Source organism: Carcharhinus amblyrhynchos, chromosome 12 (assembly GCF_965287045.1).
Source record: "Carcharhinus amblyrhynchos chromosome 12, sCarAmb.v2.hapA, whole genome shotgun sequence".
NCBI classification, from domain to species: Eukaryota; Metazoa; Chordata; class Chondrichthyes; order Carcharhiniformes; family Carcharhinidae; genus Carcharhinus; species Carcharhinus amblyrhynchos.
The window spans coordinates 645,214-659,892 of record NC_137335.1 but is presented as its reverse complement, the minus strand read 5'-3'; the positions used below and the strand labels follow the sequence as shown (position 1 = coordinate 659,892).

Genomic DNA, 14,679 nt, shown 5'->3' with positions numbered 1-14,679 from the left:
GGTTAATTATTCTCTTTGCCAATCAATGCTAATTCCAGGGGATTCTTGAACTCTCAATTAACAAAGATTCTCTATTGGTTTTGTTCAGTTGGTCTTTTGATGTAAAGGATGATCCAGTTGAAGCTGCAAAAGGAACCATACTGATAAAGGTCATAGAGAAGCTCATGGATGAAGGTGAGTGTTACGTTAAGCTGGCTCGTAGCTTGATACTAAATGCTGGATCAGTAATTGTGCACTGACTCTAACCTCTGTTATATGAGCAAAATGCTTTATTATTTCTCTGTTTAAGAATGGTAGCAAGAATAATCCAAATAATTACAGACCGGTGAGCCTCACATCAGTTGTAGAGAAATTACTGGAACGGATTCTTCAAGACAGAATTTATTCTCGCTTGGGAATAAGTGGACGTATTAATGAGAGGCAACATGGTTCTGTGAAGGGGAGGTTGTGTCTGACAAACGTGATCGAGTTTTTCGAGGAAGTGACGAAGATAATTGAGGGTAGGCAGTGGATGTTGTTTAGATGGACTTCGGTAAGGCCTTTGACAAGGTCTTTCATGGCAGACTAGTGCAGAAGGTGAACTTGCATGGGATCAGAATTGAGCTGGCAAGATGGATATAAAACTGGCTCGGTCAAAGAACACAGTAAGAAGTCTCACAACGCCAGGTTAAAGTTTAACAGGTTTATAACTAGCTTTCGGAGCAGCGGTATCTCCATGACAACCATCGGTCAAAGAAGACGTAGGAAAGCATTTCTGAATGGAGGGCTGTGACAAGTGGCGTTTCTCAGGGATCAGTGCTGGGATGTTTGCTGTTCGTAATATATATAAATGATTTGGAGGAAAATGTAACTGGTTTGATTAGTAAGTTTTGTGGACGACACAAAGGTTGGTGGATTTGTGGATAACGATGAGGACCATCAGAGAATATAGCAGGACATAGATCATTTGGAGACTTGGGCAGAGAGGTGGTGGGTGGAGTTTAATCTGGACAAATATGAGGTAATGCATTTTGGAAGGTCTAATACTGATAGGAAATATACAATATATGGCAGAATCCTTAAAAGTATTGATAGGCAGAGGGAACTGGGTGTACAGGTACACAGGTCACAAAGTGGCAACGCAGGTGGCGAAGGCAGTCAAGAAGGCATATGACAGACTTGCCTTCATTGAGTCTAAACATTGGCAAGTCATGTAGCAGCTTTATAGAACTTTAGGTTGTAATAGGAATATAGTGTTCAATTCTGGTCACCACACTACCAGAAGGATGTGGAAGCTTTGTAGAGGGTACAGAAAAGATTTACCAGGATGTTGCCCTGGTATGGAGGGCATTAGCTATGAGGAAAGGTTGGAGAAATTTGGTTTGTTCTCACTGGAATGATGAAGATTGAGGGGTGACCTGATAGGAGTCTGAGATTGAGAGGCATGGACAGAGTGGATTGTCAGAAGCTTTTTCCCAGGGTGGAAAGGTCAGTTATTGGGGGGCACAGGTTTAAGGTGCGAGGCAGATTTTTTACACAGTAGTGAGTGCCTGGAACTTGTTGCCAGGGGAGATAGTGGAAGTAGATACGGTAATGACTATTAAGGAGCATCTTGACAAATGCATGAATAGGATGGGAATAGAGGGATATGGTCCCTGGAAGGGTAGGGGGTTTTAGTTGAGTTGAGCAGCATGGTCAGTGCAGGCTTGGAGGGCTGAAGGGCCTGTTCCTGTGCTGTAGTTTTCTTTGTTCTTTGGGAATCCTGTGCAACTGTTTATCAATCTCTGTATATGGAATATAATCAGTTCAAGTGGGTACATATCCTCCCTCATCTTTTTCCTACATAGGTGTGGCAGCTAGATTATATGCTTGTCTCTGGAGTGGGAATTTAACTAAGTGTTTGAAGCACTTGCTGAAATAGCTGTGTTCATGAGTGAAGGAGCTGCAGTATTGTTCCTCATCCTGCTCGTTGCTGTTTGTGGTGCTTGGTAGACAGTATGCATTGGCTGCATTGACTTTTTTGAAATGTCTTTCGTTTTAGGAGTTCAGCTGAAGTATTATTTACCAGAAGTGAATGATTTGCTGCAGTCAGATTTTCTGGTAACCTTGAGATCGAGTTCCTACTTTGAATTTCTCTTGCAAGCAAACTATGAACATTATTTAAAAGCACAATCCTGATTTCTCTCATGTCTCTATCCTCTGCTGTTTTTTAAGATTCTTCACGTAGCGGACCGTGTATTGCAAATAAACAACTTGCAATGTTTTAACATTCTGTGTAAAAATGTTATGAATTTTGCTTTCTAATAAAAGTTTAATTTTACAAAAAGCAAGCCAACTGTTGCTCCTTCCATCTGACTGGTTATGTGATACACAACTGGATGTGGCCACCTTGGTCTGACAGTATTTTGTAACCAGGCCTCTGTGGCTAAAAACGGGTTCCTTCTGCTCAAAGATGCCCTTTAAATTGTGAAAGCAAACTTGTGTTATGTAATTATCCTTCCGCTTTCTCAATAGTGTTCACTGCAGATCTTTTGCTCAACATAATTCACAGCTGCCTCACACTCCGGTAATTGTTAGCAATATTGATGGTGGGTTGGCGGGGGGGGGGGGGGAGCGGTGGTTGGAGAGCCAGCCAATCAGCCTGATGCCATCCTGACTTACCTTTGGATTGTTCCTGTTATTAAAATGTAATATTCTTTTTGCTCTATCCATAAAAGACTGCAGGTGGAAACCCATATTTTATTCATAGTTACTCATCTATACAGTATATTACAATTTTTCAGCATATGGACATTTTTACAAGCCACATAAAATGTCAACTGTGTTAATCTTAAATTGAAATATTCCCCTTGGATTGAATATTAATTTAATCAGTTGGAATTATTTTTTAAAAAAACTAACATCAAATCTGTACATGGACAAAGGTGATGAGATTGAAACCAGATCTCTCCTAAAATAGTGACAGTTTTCAGTCTGAGGTTGTGGTGTTGCAGGGGGAAAGAATGCATTTGAAAAGTACTTGTGTTCCTGTGCAGTGAATAATTACAGCTGCTCTGCAGAGAAATCCTGTTTCCAGATAAATTCTACACTGTACTCATTGCCATGGTCACAGCTTTGTTGACAGGTGTAAAGACTGAGTGTTCCCCAATCCAAACTCTCTCCAAGCGAATCCACTTTCAAATGGTTCAGCAACTGTGGCATCACCTAAAATAAAGTTCAGTGAAAATTAGTGGCTCAACTTTTACTTGTTTTCAGTTCTCTCACTAGCTGATTTTAGCTATGCAAATAGGAGATGGGGCTAATTGAAATACAAATTCCCCAATGAACATAACCCATGGTACAGCAAGCATTTGAATGGTGTTAGCTTTTACCACAAGGAATTTGGCGTATAGAAGTCTAGGGCTGCACCTTATCTATTTTCAAACCGAGTTACAACAGTTAAGTCCCCTGGGCCGGACGGGATTTACCCTAGGATTCTCTGGGAGGCAAGAGAGGCAATTGCAGAGCCTCTGGCTCTGATCTTCAGGTCATCGTTGGCCACAGGTATAGTGCCAGAAGATTGGAGGATAGCGAATGTTGTCCCATTGTTTAAGAAGGGGAACAGAGACTTCCCTGGGAATTATAGACCGGTGAGTCTTACTTCTGTTGTGGGTAAGGTTTTAGAAAAAATTATTAGAGATAGGATTTATAGTTACTTGGAGAAGATTAGAGATAGTCAGCATGGTTTTGTGGAGGGTAGGTCGTGCCTTACTAACCTTATTGAGTTTTTTGAGAAAGTGACCAAAGAGGTGGACGGGGGTAAGGCAGTTGACGTGGTATCTATGGACTTTAGTAAGGCGTTTGATAAGGTTCACCATGGAAGGCTTCGGCAGAAAATGCAGATGTATGGGATTGAGGGTGATTTAGGTAATTGGATCTGGAATTGGCTGGTGGATAGGAGACAGAGGGTGGTGGTTGATGGTAAGTATTCGTCATGGAGTTCAGTTACGAGTGGTGTGCCTCAGGGATCTGTTTTGGGGCCACTGCTGTTTGTAATTTTTATAAATGATCTGGATGAGGGTATAGTTGGGTGGATTAGTAAATTTGCTGATGACACCAAAGTCAGAGGTGGGGTAGATAGTGAAGAAGGGTGTCTTAGTTTACAGGGGGACTTGGACAAGTTGCAGAGCTGGGCCGAGAAGTGGAGTTTAATGTGGAAAAGTGTGAGGTAATTCACTTTGGCAGGAATAACAGATGTGTAGAGTATAGGGCTAACAGTAGGACTCTGAATAGTGTGGATGAACAGAGGGATCTAGGTGTATGTGTACATAGATCCCTGAAAGTTGGGAATCAAGTAGATAAGGTTGTTAGGAAGGCGTACGGTGTCTTGGCGTTTATTGGTAGGGGGATTGAATTTAGGAGCCGCAGCGTCATGTTGCAACTGTACAAGACTCTGGTGTAGCCACACTTGGAGTATTGTGTGCAGTTCTGGTCCCCACATTATAGGAAGGATGTGGAGGCTTTGGAGAGGGTGCAGAGGAGGTTTACCAGGATGTTGCCTGGTATGGACGGGAGGTCCTATGAGGAGAGACTGAGGGATTTGAGGTTGTTTTCGCTGGAAAGAAGGCGGCTAAGAGGGGACCTTATTGAAACATATAAGATGATTAGAGGTTTAGATAGGGTGGACAGTGATAGTCTTTTTCCTCGGATGGAGAAAGTTAGCACGAGGGGGCATAGCTTTAAATTAAGGGATGGTAGTTATAGGACGGATGTCAGGGGTAGGTTCTTTACCCAGAGGGTGGTGAGGAATTGGAATGCCTTGCCTGCTGCAGTTGTAAATGCGCCTAGTTTGGGGGCGTTTAAGAGATCCGTGGATAGGTTTATGGATGGAAAGGGTTTGGTTTAGGTTAGAGGGTCATTGCTTTTTAACCGGTCGGCGCAACATCGTGGGCCGAAGGGCCTGTTCTGCGCTGTAATGTTCTATGTTCTAATGAGTGCATTTCGGATTGGCGGTTGGTGACTAGTGGGGTGCCCCAGGGGTTGGTGCTGGGGCCTCAGCTATTCACCATTTATATAGATGATCTGGAGGAGGGAACCGAGTGTAGGGTGTCGAAATTTGCTGATGACACCAAGATTGGTAGAACGGCAAATTGTGCGGAGGGTGTGGAGAGTCTGCAGAGGGATCTAGATAGGCTGGGCGAATGGGCCAGGAAATAGCAAATGGAATTTAATGTTGGCAAATGTGAGGTTGTCCACTTTGGTAGGAAGGACTATTACTTACGTGGTGAAAAACTGCAGCACGCGACGGTGCAGAGGGACCTCGGGGTCCTTGTGCATGAGTCACAAAAACCCAGCCTGCAGGTGCAACAGGTGGTCAGGAAAGCGAATGGGATGCTGGCCTTCATAGCGAGGGGGATTGAATATAAAAGTAGGGAGGTCTTGCTGCAGCTGTATAGGGCACTGGTGAGGCCGCAGCTGGAGTACTGTGTGCAGTTTTGGTCGCCGCACTTACGCAAGGATATTTTGGCCTTGGAGGGAGTACAGAGGAGGTTTACTAGGCTGATGCCGGAGTTGAGGGGGTTGAACTATGAGGAGCAGCTGAATAAACTAGGCTTGTACTCGTTAGAGTTTAGAAGAATGAGGGGAGATCTCATTGAGACGTGTAAGATGTTGAATGGGATGGATAGGCTAGAGGTGGAGAGGCTCTTCCCGCTCAAAGGACAGTAGGACTAGAGGGCACAGCCTCAGGATAAAGGGGGGGGGGGGGCGGTTTAGAACGAAGTTGAGGAGGAACTTCTTCACTCAAAGGGTGGTGAATCTCTGGAATTCTCTGCCCGTTGAAGTGGTGGAGGCTGCCTCGCTCAATATTTTTAAGACGCGGGTTGATAGGTTTTTGATAGGCAAGGGGATTAAGGGTTATGGGGAGAGGGCAGGAATGTGGAACTGAGCCATGACAGATCAGCCATGATTTTATTGAATGGCGGGGCAGGCTCGAGGGGTTAGATGGCCTACTCCTGCTCCTATTTCTTATGTTCTTATTTTTTTTTGATGTTCTAATAACTAAATTGGTCAGTCAACCAAGTTAATTACTCACTAAACTCAAGTTTATTTATTAGTTACAAGTAAGGCTTACATTAAACACTAACAAAGTCAATGTGGTGACTAGGGGAATTTCACACTCCGGTGTCTGTTTAGGTCAATGCACCTAACCAGCATATCTTTCAAGCTGTGGGAGGAAACTGGAGCACCCAGAGGAAATCCACACAGACACAGGAAGAACATGCAAACTCTACACAGACAGTGATCCAAGCCAGGAACTGAACCCGGGTCACTGGCTCTGAGAGGCAGCAGTGCTAAACATACTGTGCCACCACGCCATCCCTAATGTGAGGTGATAGGATTTGGTTGGTCTAGTGCAGAAGGGAAGTATATACTAAATGGTGGCGCCCTTAGAAATACTAGAATACAGAGGGATCTAGATGTGAGTTCCCTTCAGGTGATCAAGAAGGCATAAGGCAATTTGGCCTTCATTGGTCAGACGACTGGAAAATCGCATTGCAACTGTAAGACTTTGGTTAGACAGCATTTGGAGTATTGTGCACAATTCTGGTAGCCACTCTATGGGAAGGATGTTGATGCATTGGCAAGGGTGCAGAAGAGATTTACCAGGATGTTGCCTGGTTTGGAGAATATGGACTATGAACAAACTTGGATTGTTTTCATTGGAGTGTCAGAGGATGAGGGGGGACCTAATAGAGGCTTACAAGATTGTGACAGGCTTGGACAGAGGTTTTTTTCCCAGGGTCAAAGGGTCAATTACTCGGTTGAAAGTGAGGGGGGGAGAGTTTAAAAGAGATGTAAGGGGCAAGTCTTTCACGCACAGAGTGGTGAATGCCTGGAAAGCGCTGCTGGAGTTGGCGGTGGAAGCAGATTGTATAACAATGTTCAAGAGGCATCTGGATAGATACACGAATAGGCAGTGAATAGAGGGAAATGAAACACAGGGACAACATAATATTCAAGAGGCATGCATCAGCACAGACTTGGTGGACTGAAGGGCCTGTTCCTGTGCTGTATTGTTCTGTTCTCAAATCCCCTTTAAATCTCCTGCCCCTTACCTTAAATCTGGTAGTTAGCCATCTCTGCCCAGGTTTGACCTGATGACAACACAGCACGGGAAACAGACCCTTCGGCCCAACGAGCCCATGCCGCCGTTTTAACATTGTGAGTACCCTCCTCTACCTATGACCTTTGTCTATGCCTTTTGGGGAAGATTGAGGGAAGACTAATTTAGGCACAATTTGTTACACCAATCGTCCTTCGTCGACTGTTTTTGTCACCTCCTCAAAAAATTCTACCAGATTTGTAAGGCACGACCTCCCCTTTACGAAGCCATGCTGCCCATCACTAATCAAATTGCCACACTCTAAATGCATATACATCCTATCCCTTAGAATCCTTTCCAACAATTTCCCTACCACTGACGTCAAACTCACCGGCCTATAATTACCCAGGTTATCCCTACTACCCTTTTTTAAACAACGGTACCACGTTCACTATCCTGGAATCTGGAGTCTATGCTGAGGACTTCCAGGTCAACAGGATACCACTACTGCTGCGTGCTTCACTAATCTGGCACTGGCCAGATTTTAGCCTGAGGTTAGTATGGAGGACTTTGCAGGGTCAACAGAGCTGGTGTACCGTTGTCATTTTTGTGCCGAGGTCGATGCCACGTGGTCCACCTGGTTTCATTCTGTTTCGGTGTCTTAGGTTGTTAAGAGTCAATCAATTGGAATCACAGACCAGGTGTGGAGAACTAGATTTCCTTCCCTAAAGAGCATTACTGACCGAAGTGCATTTTTACAACAATTGACAATGGCTTCATAATCATTAGACTTAAAAATTCATATTTCAATTGAGCTCAACTCAAATTTCACTATCTGCCATGATGGAATTTAAACCCAGGTCCCTCAAGCAGTTCTCTGGCTCACTAGTCCAGTGACAATACTGCCTCCCCAGTGTGTGAAATCATCATCGTAAAAAAACCACAAATCAAACTGCAACAGACATCTGACACTGTTTGACATGGACACAAAACTCATTTTAAAATATAAACAAACTTCTGTTAATCCTCATAGTTTCCCTGTGATGAACTATCATTAACTTCTCCACTTTCAGCCAGTGATTGTTTAACAAAATAAGTCAAACCTGAAATTCAAATTCACGCTTGGCTCCACACGGACAGTTGGGGATATCTGTTTCTGAGGGAATGTTCTCTCCAGAAACCCACAATGGACTTCCTCCTCTGCAGTAACGCAGCACCTAAAATAAGGAACACTGTCAGTGTGGAAATTCAGCACTCACCCCTCTAAAGCTTTGTCTTTTATTTTCAGGTTATGTCAAATCTAACATCTACTGGGTGTTGGAACAGGAATCATTTTGCTTCTTCTGCCTGTTCTAACATTAGTCCCACAGTAAGAAATAAGGAAAATATTTAATTTTACTCACAGGACCATGATGTCCAAACTTTATTGAACCAGCAAAAAATGAAGATTATAAGCTCAAAACGTAGCAAATGGAAGGTGAGAACTATAGCTCAGAAGCAATTGATTTCCCAATCATATCTTTGCCTATAAAATTAATCTGTCTTCCACTTTAAACCTCCCATCTGTGTCAGGAATTCCTCATGTACAATAGATATATAATGGTGTTGTCATGCTATCAGTCAGTGTACAAGATTCCAGATTTGCATTGTAACATTATAAAACTCAAATCAAACCAGATTAAATCAGGAGTGAAGAAGAAAACAGTATAAGGCATGAACCTGATCAGGCGCCTGTGCTATCCTCTTCTTAAACTTAGCAAAGATGTGGTCTTCCTTTGATTCATGTTTTGCCATGGCCTCCAGTTCCTGCTCGTCCAGCCCTTCAATCACACAATCTGAAAACACCACCAAGGTCAGCAATTACTAGAATTCTTCAACCTCCTGTTGTACTCCCCTTTTGAGGAACAAAGTGTTTGAATTAGAAAGCGAGTACAGATACAATCTAGCTGAGTCGTTACTTTGCTGCCCAAAAATTTACAATTCCCTTTGCGTAACTTTTGGGCAAAAAGGAAATTTAACAATCCTTCAGCCTTTTTATATTTGTGCCTCTCCTGAATCTATCACTGAGAAAGGATTAAAAAGGTTAGAAATCCCTTGTCCGTAAGCAAAGGGATGAATCAGGAATATATGATAAATAACAATGTGTGTCACATATACCGATGTCGTCATTTATGGCACAGGAGGCCGCCACTTGGCCCAGTTCCACAGAGCAATCCAGTTTCAATACCCCAATCAATTCACTGTTTGTCACTAACACCAGCGTAGGCAATGAATGGCAAAAGACTGTTGGTGATAGAATGAAGATCTTGGGACTCAAAGGAATAAAGTCACTGAAACTCGTCCAGTTTTCCTTGAGCCTTGGTTTACAGTTTACAACCATCTTTGATTTTAAAGACTTTGTTATGGCACAAAAGGAGAACATTTGGCCCATCATATCTGCACTGGCTCTCTAAATGAGCATGGTGACTTAGTGCCCATTCTCTGCATGTTGTCTCTATTCAAACAAGCATCAAATGCCCTCTTTAATGCCTGAAATGAATATGCCTCCAGTACACTTCCAGACCCTTTGCCATATGGAAGAGGTTTTTCTCACATCACATTTGCTTCTTTTGCAAATCAATTTATATCTGCATCCTTTTGTTTTTGATCATTTTACAAGTGGGAACAGTTTCTCCCTGTCTGCTCTGTCCAGCCCCCTCAGGATTTTCAACATCTCAATCAAATCTCCTCATAGCTGCCTTCTCTCCAAGATGAACAGTCCCAACCTCTCCAATCTAGCCTCAAAGCTGAAGTTTCTCATTCCTGGAATTATTCTTATAAAATTTCTTCTGCACATCCTTCCTATAGTGTGACACTCAGAACTGTACACGATATTCCAGCTGCGGGATACTAATAATAGTGTCTTATACAAATTCAGCATAATCTGCTAGCTCTTGTACTCTTTCACAAAATTTGATTTGATTTATTATTGTCACATATTAACAGTGAAAAGTATTGTTTCTTGAGTGCTATACAGACAAAACATACATAATGAAGAATGTAGTGTTATAGTCATATCTAGGGTGTAGAGAAAGATCAACTTAATGCAAGGCAAGTCTGACAGCAACAGGGAAGAAGCTGTTCTTGAGTCAGTGGGTATATGACCTCAGACTTTTGTATCTCTTTCCTGATGGAAGAAGGTGGAAGTGAGAATGTCCGGGGTCCTTGATTATGCTGGCTGCTTTGCCAAGGCAGCAGGATCTGTAGACAGAGTCAATGGATAGGAGGCTGGTTTGCATGATGGACTGAGCTACATTCATGACCTTTTATAGTTCCTTGCAGTCTTGGGCAGAGCAGGAGCCATACCAAGCTGGGATACAACTAGGAAGAATGCTTTCTATGGTGCATCTGTAAAAGTTGGTGAGAGTCATAGCTGAAATGTCAAATCTCCTTAGTCTTCTGAGAAAGTAGAGGTGTTAGTAGACTATATAGTATAGGCATGGAGGGACCAGAACAGGTTGTTGGTGATTTGGATACCTAAAAACATGAAGCTCTCAACCCTTTCTACTTCACCCCATTGATGCAGACAGGGATATGTTCTCCTTTACACTTCCTGAAGTCGATGCCAATCTCCTTCGTTTTGTTGACATTGAGGGAAATTATTGTTGCCTCATCAATTCACCAGATTCTCTATCTCATTCCTGTACTCTGTCTGGTCATTGTTTAAGATCTGACCCACTATTGTGGTGTTGTCAGCAAACTTGAAAATCGAATTGGAGGGGAATTTGGCCACACAATCATAGGTATTATAAGGTGTATAGTAGGGGGCTGAGAACTGATGTTGAGGATAATTGTGGAGGAGGTGTTGTTACCTATCCTTACTGATTGTGGTCTGTGAGTTAGGAAGCTCAGGATTCAGTCGCAGACAGAGGTGCCAAGGCCCAGGCCATGGAGTTCGGAGATGAGTTTCATGGGAATAATAGTTGAGCTATAATCAAATGAGTTTCATGGGAATAATAGCTGAGCTATAATCAATAAATAGGAATCTGACATAGGTGTCCTTGTTATCTAGGTGTTCTAGGGTTGAGTGCAGGGCCAGGGAGATGGCTGCTGCTGTGGATCTGTTGCAGCAGTAGGTGAACTGTAGTGGATCTAGATTGTCTGGAATTGATTTGTGCTGTGACTAACCTTTCGAAGCACTTCATAATGATGGAAGTCAGAGCCACTGGCCGATACTCATTAAGACACTGCTTAGTTTTTCTTAGGTACCGGGATGATGGTCACCATCTTGAAGCAGATAGGGACCTCGGCAGAGGGACCTCGGGGTCCTTGTGCATGAGTCGCAAAAACCCAGCTTGCAGGTGCAGCAGGTGGTCAGGAAGGCGAATGGGATGCTGGCCTTCATAGCGAGGGGGATTGAATATAAAAGTAGGGAGGTCTTGCTGCGGCTGTATAGGGCATCGGTGAGGCCGCAGCTGGAGTACTGTGTGCAGTTTTGGGCGCCGTACTTACGCAAGGATATTTTGGCCTTGGAGGGAGTGCAGAGGTGGTTTACTAGGCTGATACCGGAGTTGAGGGGGTTGAGCTATGAGGAGAGGCTGACTAAATTAGGCTTGTACTCGTTAGAGTTTAGAAGAATGAGGGGAGATCTCATTGAGACGTATAAGATGATGAATGGGATGGATAGGATAGAGGTGGAGAGACTCTTCCCGCTCAGAAAGGATAGCAGGACTAGGGGGCACAGCCTCAAGATAAAGGGGGGGCGGTTTAGAACAGAGTTGAGGAGGAACTTCTTCACTCAAAGGGTGGTGAATCTCTGGAATTCTCTGCCCGTTGAAGTGGTGGAGGCTACCTCGCTAAATATTTTTAAGACGCGGGTTGATGGGTTTTTGATAAGAGAGGGGATTAAGGGTTATGGGGAGAGGGCGGGAATGTGGAACTGAGCCACGACAGATCAGCCATGATCTTATTGAATGGCGGGGCAGGCTCGAAGGGCTAGTTGGCCTACTCCTGCTCCTATTTCTTATGTTCTTATGACCTCAGATTGTTGTAAAGAGAGGCTGAAGAATCTGTAAATACCTCCGCCAGCTGATCTGCGCAGGATCTGAGTGCTCATCCAAGCCAGTCATTTTCTGTGGGTTGACCTTCGAGAAGGCTGCTCTGACATCTGCAATAGTGACCCCATGTTGACTCTGCCTGAAGTCATTTTCAGATGTACTGCTATAAGTAAACAGTTACTTCACTTACCACTTTCTGCTGCTGACATGGATTCCACACACTTAAGGTTTTCTAGTTTCTGATCCTCTGAGGCCTCGAGCTCCATAACCAACTCAAACTCTGGGAAAAGGATGTTGAGAGACGACAAACTGCCAGCTACTTCACCTACGAAAATACCAAGTAGATAACACTCAGCATTGTTTTCTGAGAGAACTAGCCACAGCCTTTGGGGAAAGGGGGGGAGGTGTTACCCAAGGGGGAAGAGCCGTAGGATCTCAATCTTCCTGCTTTGGGCAGGAATCTATAAGATGGGAGATGGGCGCTGTGACTAGTAAATCTACAGACCATTTCTCCTGAGTTATTTGTCTACGTACTGTACCCAGTAATGACCTACCATGAAACCACAGTGTCCCTGCCCTATTGGAATCTCACCACTATTGGGCAACATTAATTACCGGTTGTGAACGTAATGGCATCATCCAATGGAAGTGACCCAGAAGCCCCGACTCTCAGATCATCTCTGAACCAGAAGAGAAAGAGAACAACACAAATTTGGGGAAAATTTTGGACATCCTTGTACACCATATCAATGGCTTTACCCTCATCTACCTCCTGTTAACTCATCAAAAAACTCAGGCTCAGTTCGTAGAATCGCTACAGTGCAGAAGGAGGCCGTTCAGCCCATCGAGTCTGCACCGACAACAATCCCACCCAGGCCCTATCCCCATATTCTCACATATTTTTATCCTGCTAATCCCTTTGAGACCAAGAGGAAATTTAGCACCGCCAATCAACCTAACATACACATCTTTAGGCACCAAGGGGCAATATAGCATAGCCAATGCACCTAACTAGCATGCGGGAGGAAACCCACGTAGACATGGAGAAGATGCAAAGTTCACATAGTCACCCGACGCTGGAATTGAACCTGGGTCTTCGCAGCATTGCTAACCACCCCCCACCACCCACCACCCACCCCCCACCCCCCACCCCCCACCATCCCCCGGGCCTTCCTCACTCACCGGGCTGCCCACAGGCCTCTCGATGCCCCGCTCTCCAGTCCAGGCTCTGATGCTCCTTCCCGCAGTAATAGGCCCAGCGGCACCGGGAGCAGCTCTTGGGGGCCGAGGCTCCGCACACGCGGCAAAGCCGCAGTCCGGGCCTGGGCTCAGGGGCAGCCTCGGCCTCAGGTTGGGGCTCGGCGGGGTAGAAGTCATTGATCCGCCCCAATTGGCTCCTGAAAGCGGCGAAGCGGCGGCGCGCACAGGCCGGGGCCGCGCAGCAGAAGATCAGGAGCGTGCGGTGGAAAGCGCGGTCCCGCGGCGCGTACACCTGCAGCAGGAACACCATAGGGCGCGTGCAGCCGCCACACAACAGCTGCTCGGGCCCCGGGAGCTGGAGGCTGAGCCATGCCGGCCGGCCGCCCACCTTGCTGGGGAACTGTGAGCTCAGCAGCCGCCTCGGCGCCGCTGGCTCCACAAAACCCAACTCGACCGAGGCCACGCCGCCAGGCGCCATCCCCAGGCCCGGCGCTGCCATTTTGCGTCACTTCCGGCACAGTGTGTCCGTCTGCCTAAAGCTTCCCCCAGGGACTGAGATATCTACCGATGAGAAATTTCACGGTAAAGGTAGTTAGCGCCTGGAGAGAAACATTCCACCAATTTATATCAAAATTAACGGTCAGGGCGACACGATGGTATTGCTGCCTCACTGCGCCGGGGATCCGTTCACTTCCCAGTTAGAGAGTAGAGAATCTGGTGAACTGGTGCAGCGATGATAATTTCTCCCTCAATGTCAACAAATCCAAGGAGATTGTCATCGGGAAGTGTAGAGGAGAACATTCCCCTGTCTACATCAACGGGGACAAAGTGGGAAGGGTCGAGAGCTTCTAGCTTTTAGGTGTCCAGATCACCAAGAACCTGTCCTGGTCCCCCCATGCCGACACTATAGTTAAAGCCCACCAACGCCTCTACTTTCTCAGGAGACTGAGGAAATTTGGGATGTGCACTACGACTCTCACCAACTTTTACAGAGGCAGCATAGGAAGCATTCTTTCTGATTGTATCACAGGTTGGTATGGCTCCTGCTCTATCCAAGACCTCAAAAAATTACAAAAGGTTGTGAATGTAGCCCAATCCATCATGCAAACCAGCCTCCCATCCATTGACTGTGTCTACACTTCCCGCTGCCTTGGCAAAGCAGCCAGCATAATTAAGGACCCTACGCACCCCGGACATTCTCTCTTCCACCTTCTTCTATCAGAAGAAAGGTGCAATAGTCTGAGGTCACATACCAACTGACTGAAGAACAGTTTCCTCCCTGCTGCTGCCAGACTTTTGAATTGACTTAGCTTGCATTAAGTTGATCTTTCTCTACATCCTAGCTATGATTGTAACACTACATTCTACACACTGTCATTT

The 14,679-nt window shown here is 45.1% G+C and overlaps 2 protein-coding genes across 3 annotated transcripts in view; one reads left to right on the top strand and one right to left on the bottom strand.

The window, feature by feature from the left end:
• Positions 1–2,530, top strand: part of nup133 (nucleoporin 133) — a 54,673-nt gene extending 52,143 nt beyond the window's left edge. For both annotated transcript variants that reach the window (XM_080199942.1, XM_080199941.1), the window contains exons 25-26: positions 89–174; positions 2,021–2,530. In XM_080199942.1, coding sequence (XP_080056068.1) covers positions 89–174; positions 2,021–2,157 — 223 coding nt within the window. In that variant the 3' untranslated portion in view covers positions 2,158–2,530. The remainder of the gene's footprint in view (positions 1–88; positions 175–2,020) is intronic.
• Positions 2,531–2,591: 61 nt separating this feature from the next.
• Positions 2,592–13,798, bottom strand: pdcd2 (programmed cell death 2). Its single transcript, XM_080199704.1, has 5 exons — positions 13,282–13,798; positions 12,290–12,424; positions 8,783–8,898; positions 8,167–8,280; positions 2,592–3,183 (listed from the first exon to the last, which is right to left on the bottom strand). Exons 1-5 carry the CDS (start codon positions 13,796–13,798, stop codon positions 3,022–3,024), a joined length of 1,044 nt encoding a protein of 347 aa, XP_080055830.1. The 3' UTR covers positions 2,592–3,021.
• Between the last annotated feature and the right edge of the window lie 881 nt (positions 13,799–14,679).

What these genes read in the sequence shown, in the direction of transcription:
- pdcd2 (XM_080199704.1), bottom strand. Translation starts at nt 13,798, where the DNA reads ATGGCAGCGCCGGGCCTGGGGATGGCGCCTGGCGGCGTGGCCTCGGTC. An exon ending in CATGTCAGCAGCAGAAAGTG is followed by an intron (nt 8,899 to 12,289) that starts GTAAGTGAAGTA and finishes TGGTGTTTTCAG; the next exon opens with ATTGTGTGATTGAAGGGCTG. An exon ending in TAGCACAGGCGCCTGATCAG is followed by an intron (nt 8,281 to 8,782) that starts GTTCATGCCTTA and finishes TCCTTATTTTAG; the next exon opens with GTGCTGCGTTACTGCAGAGG.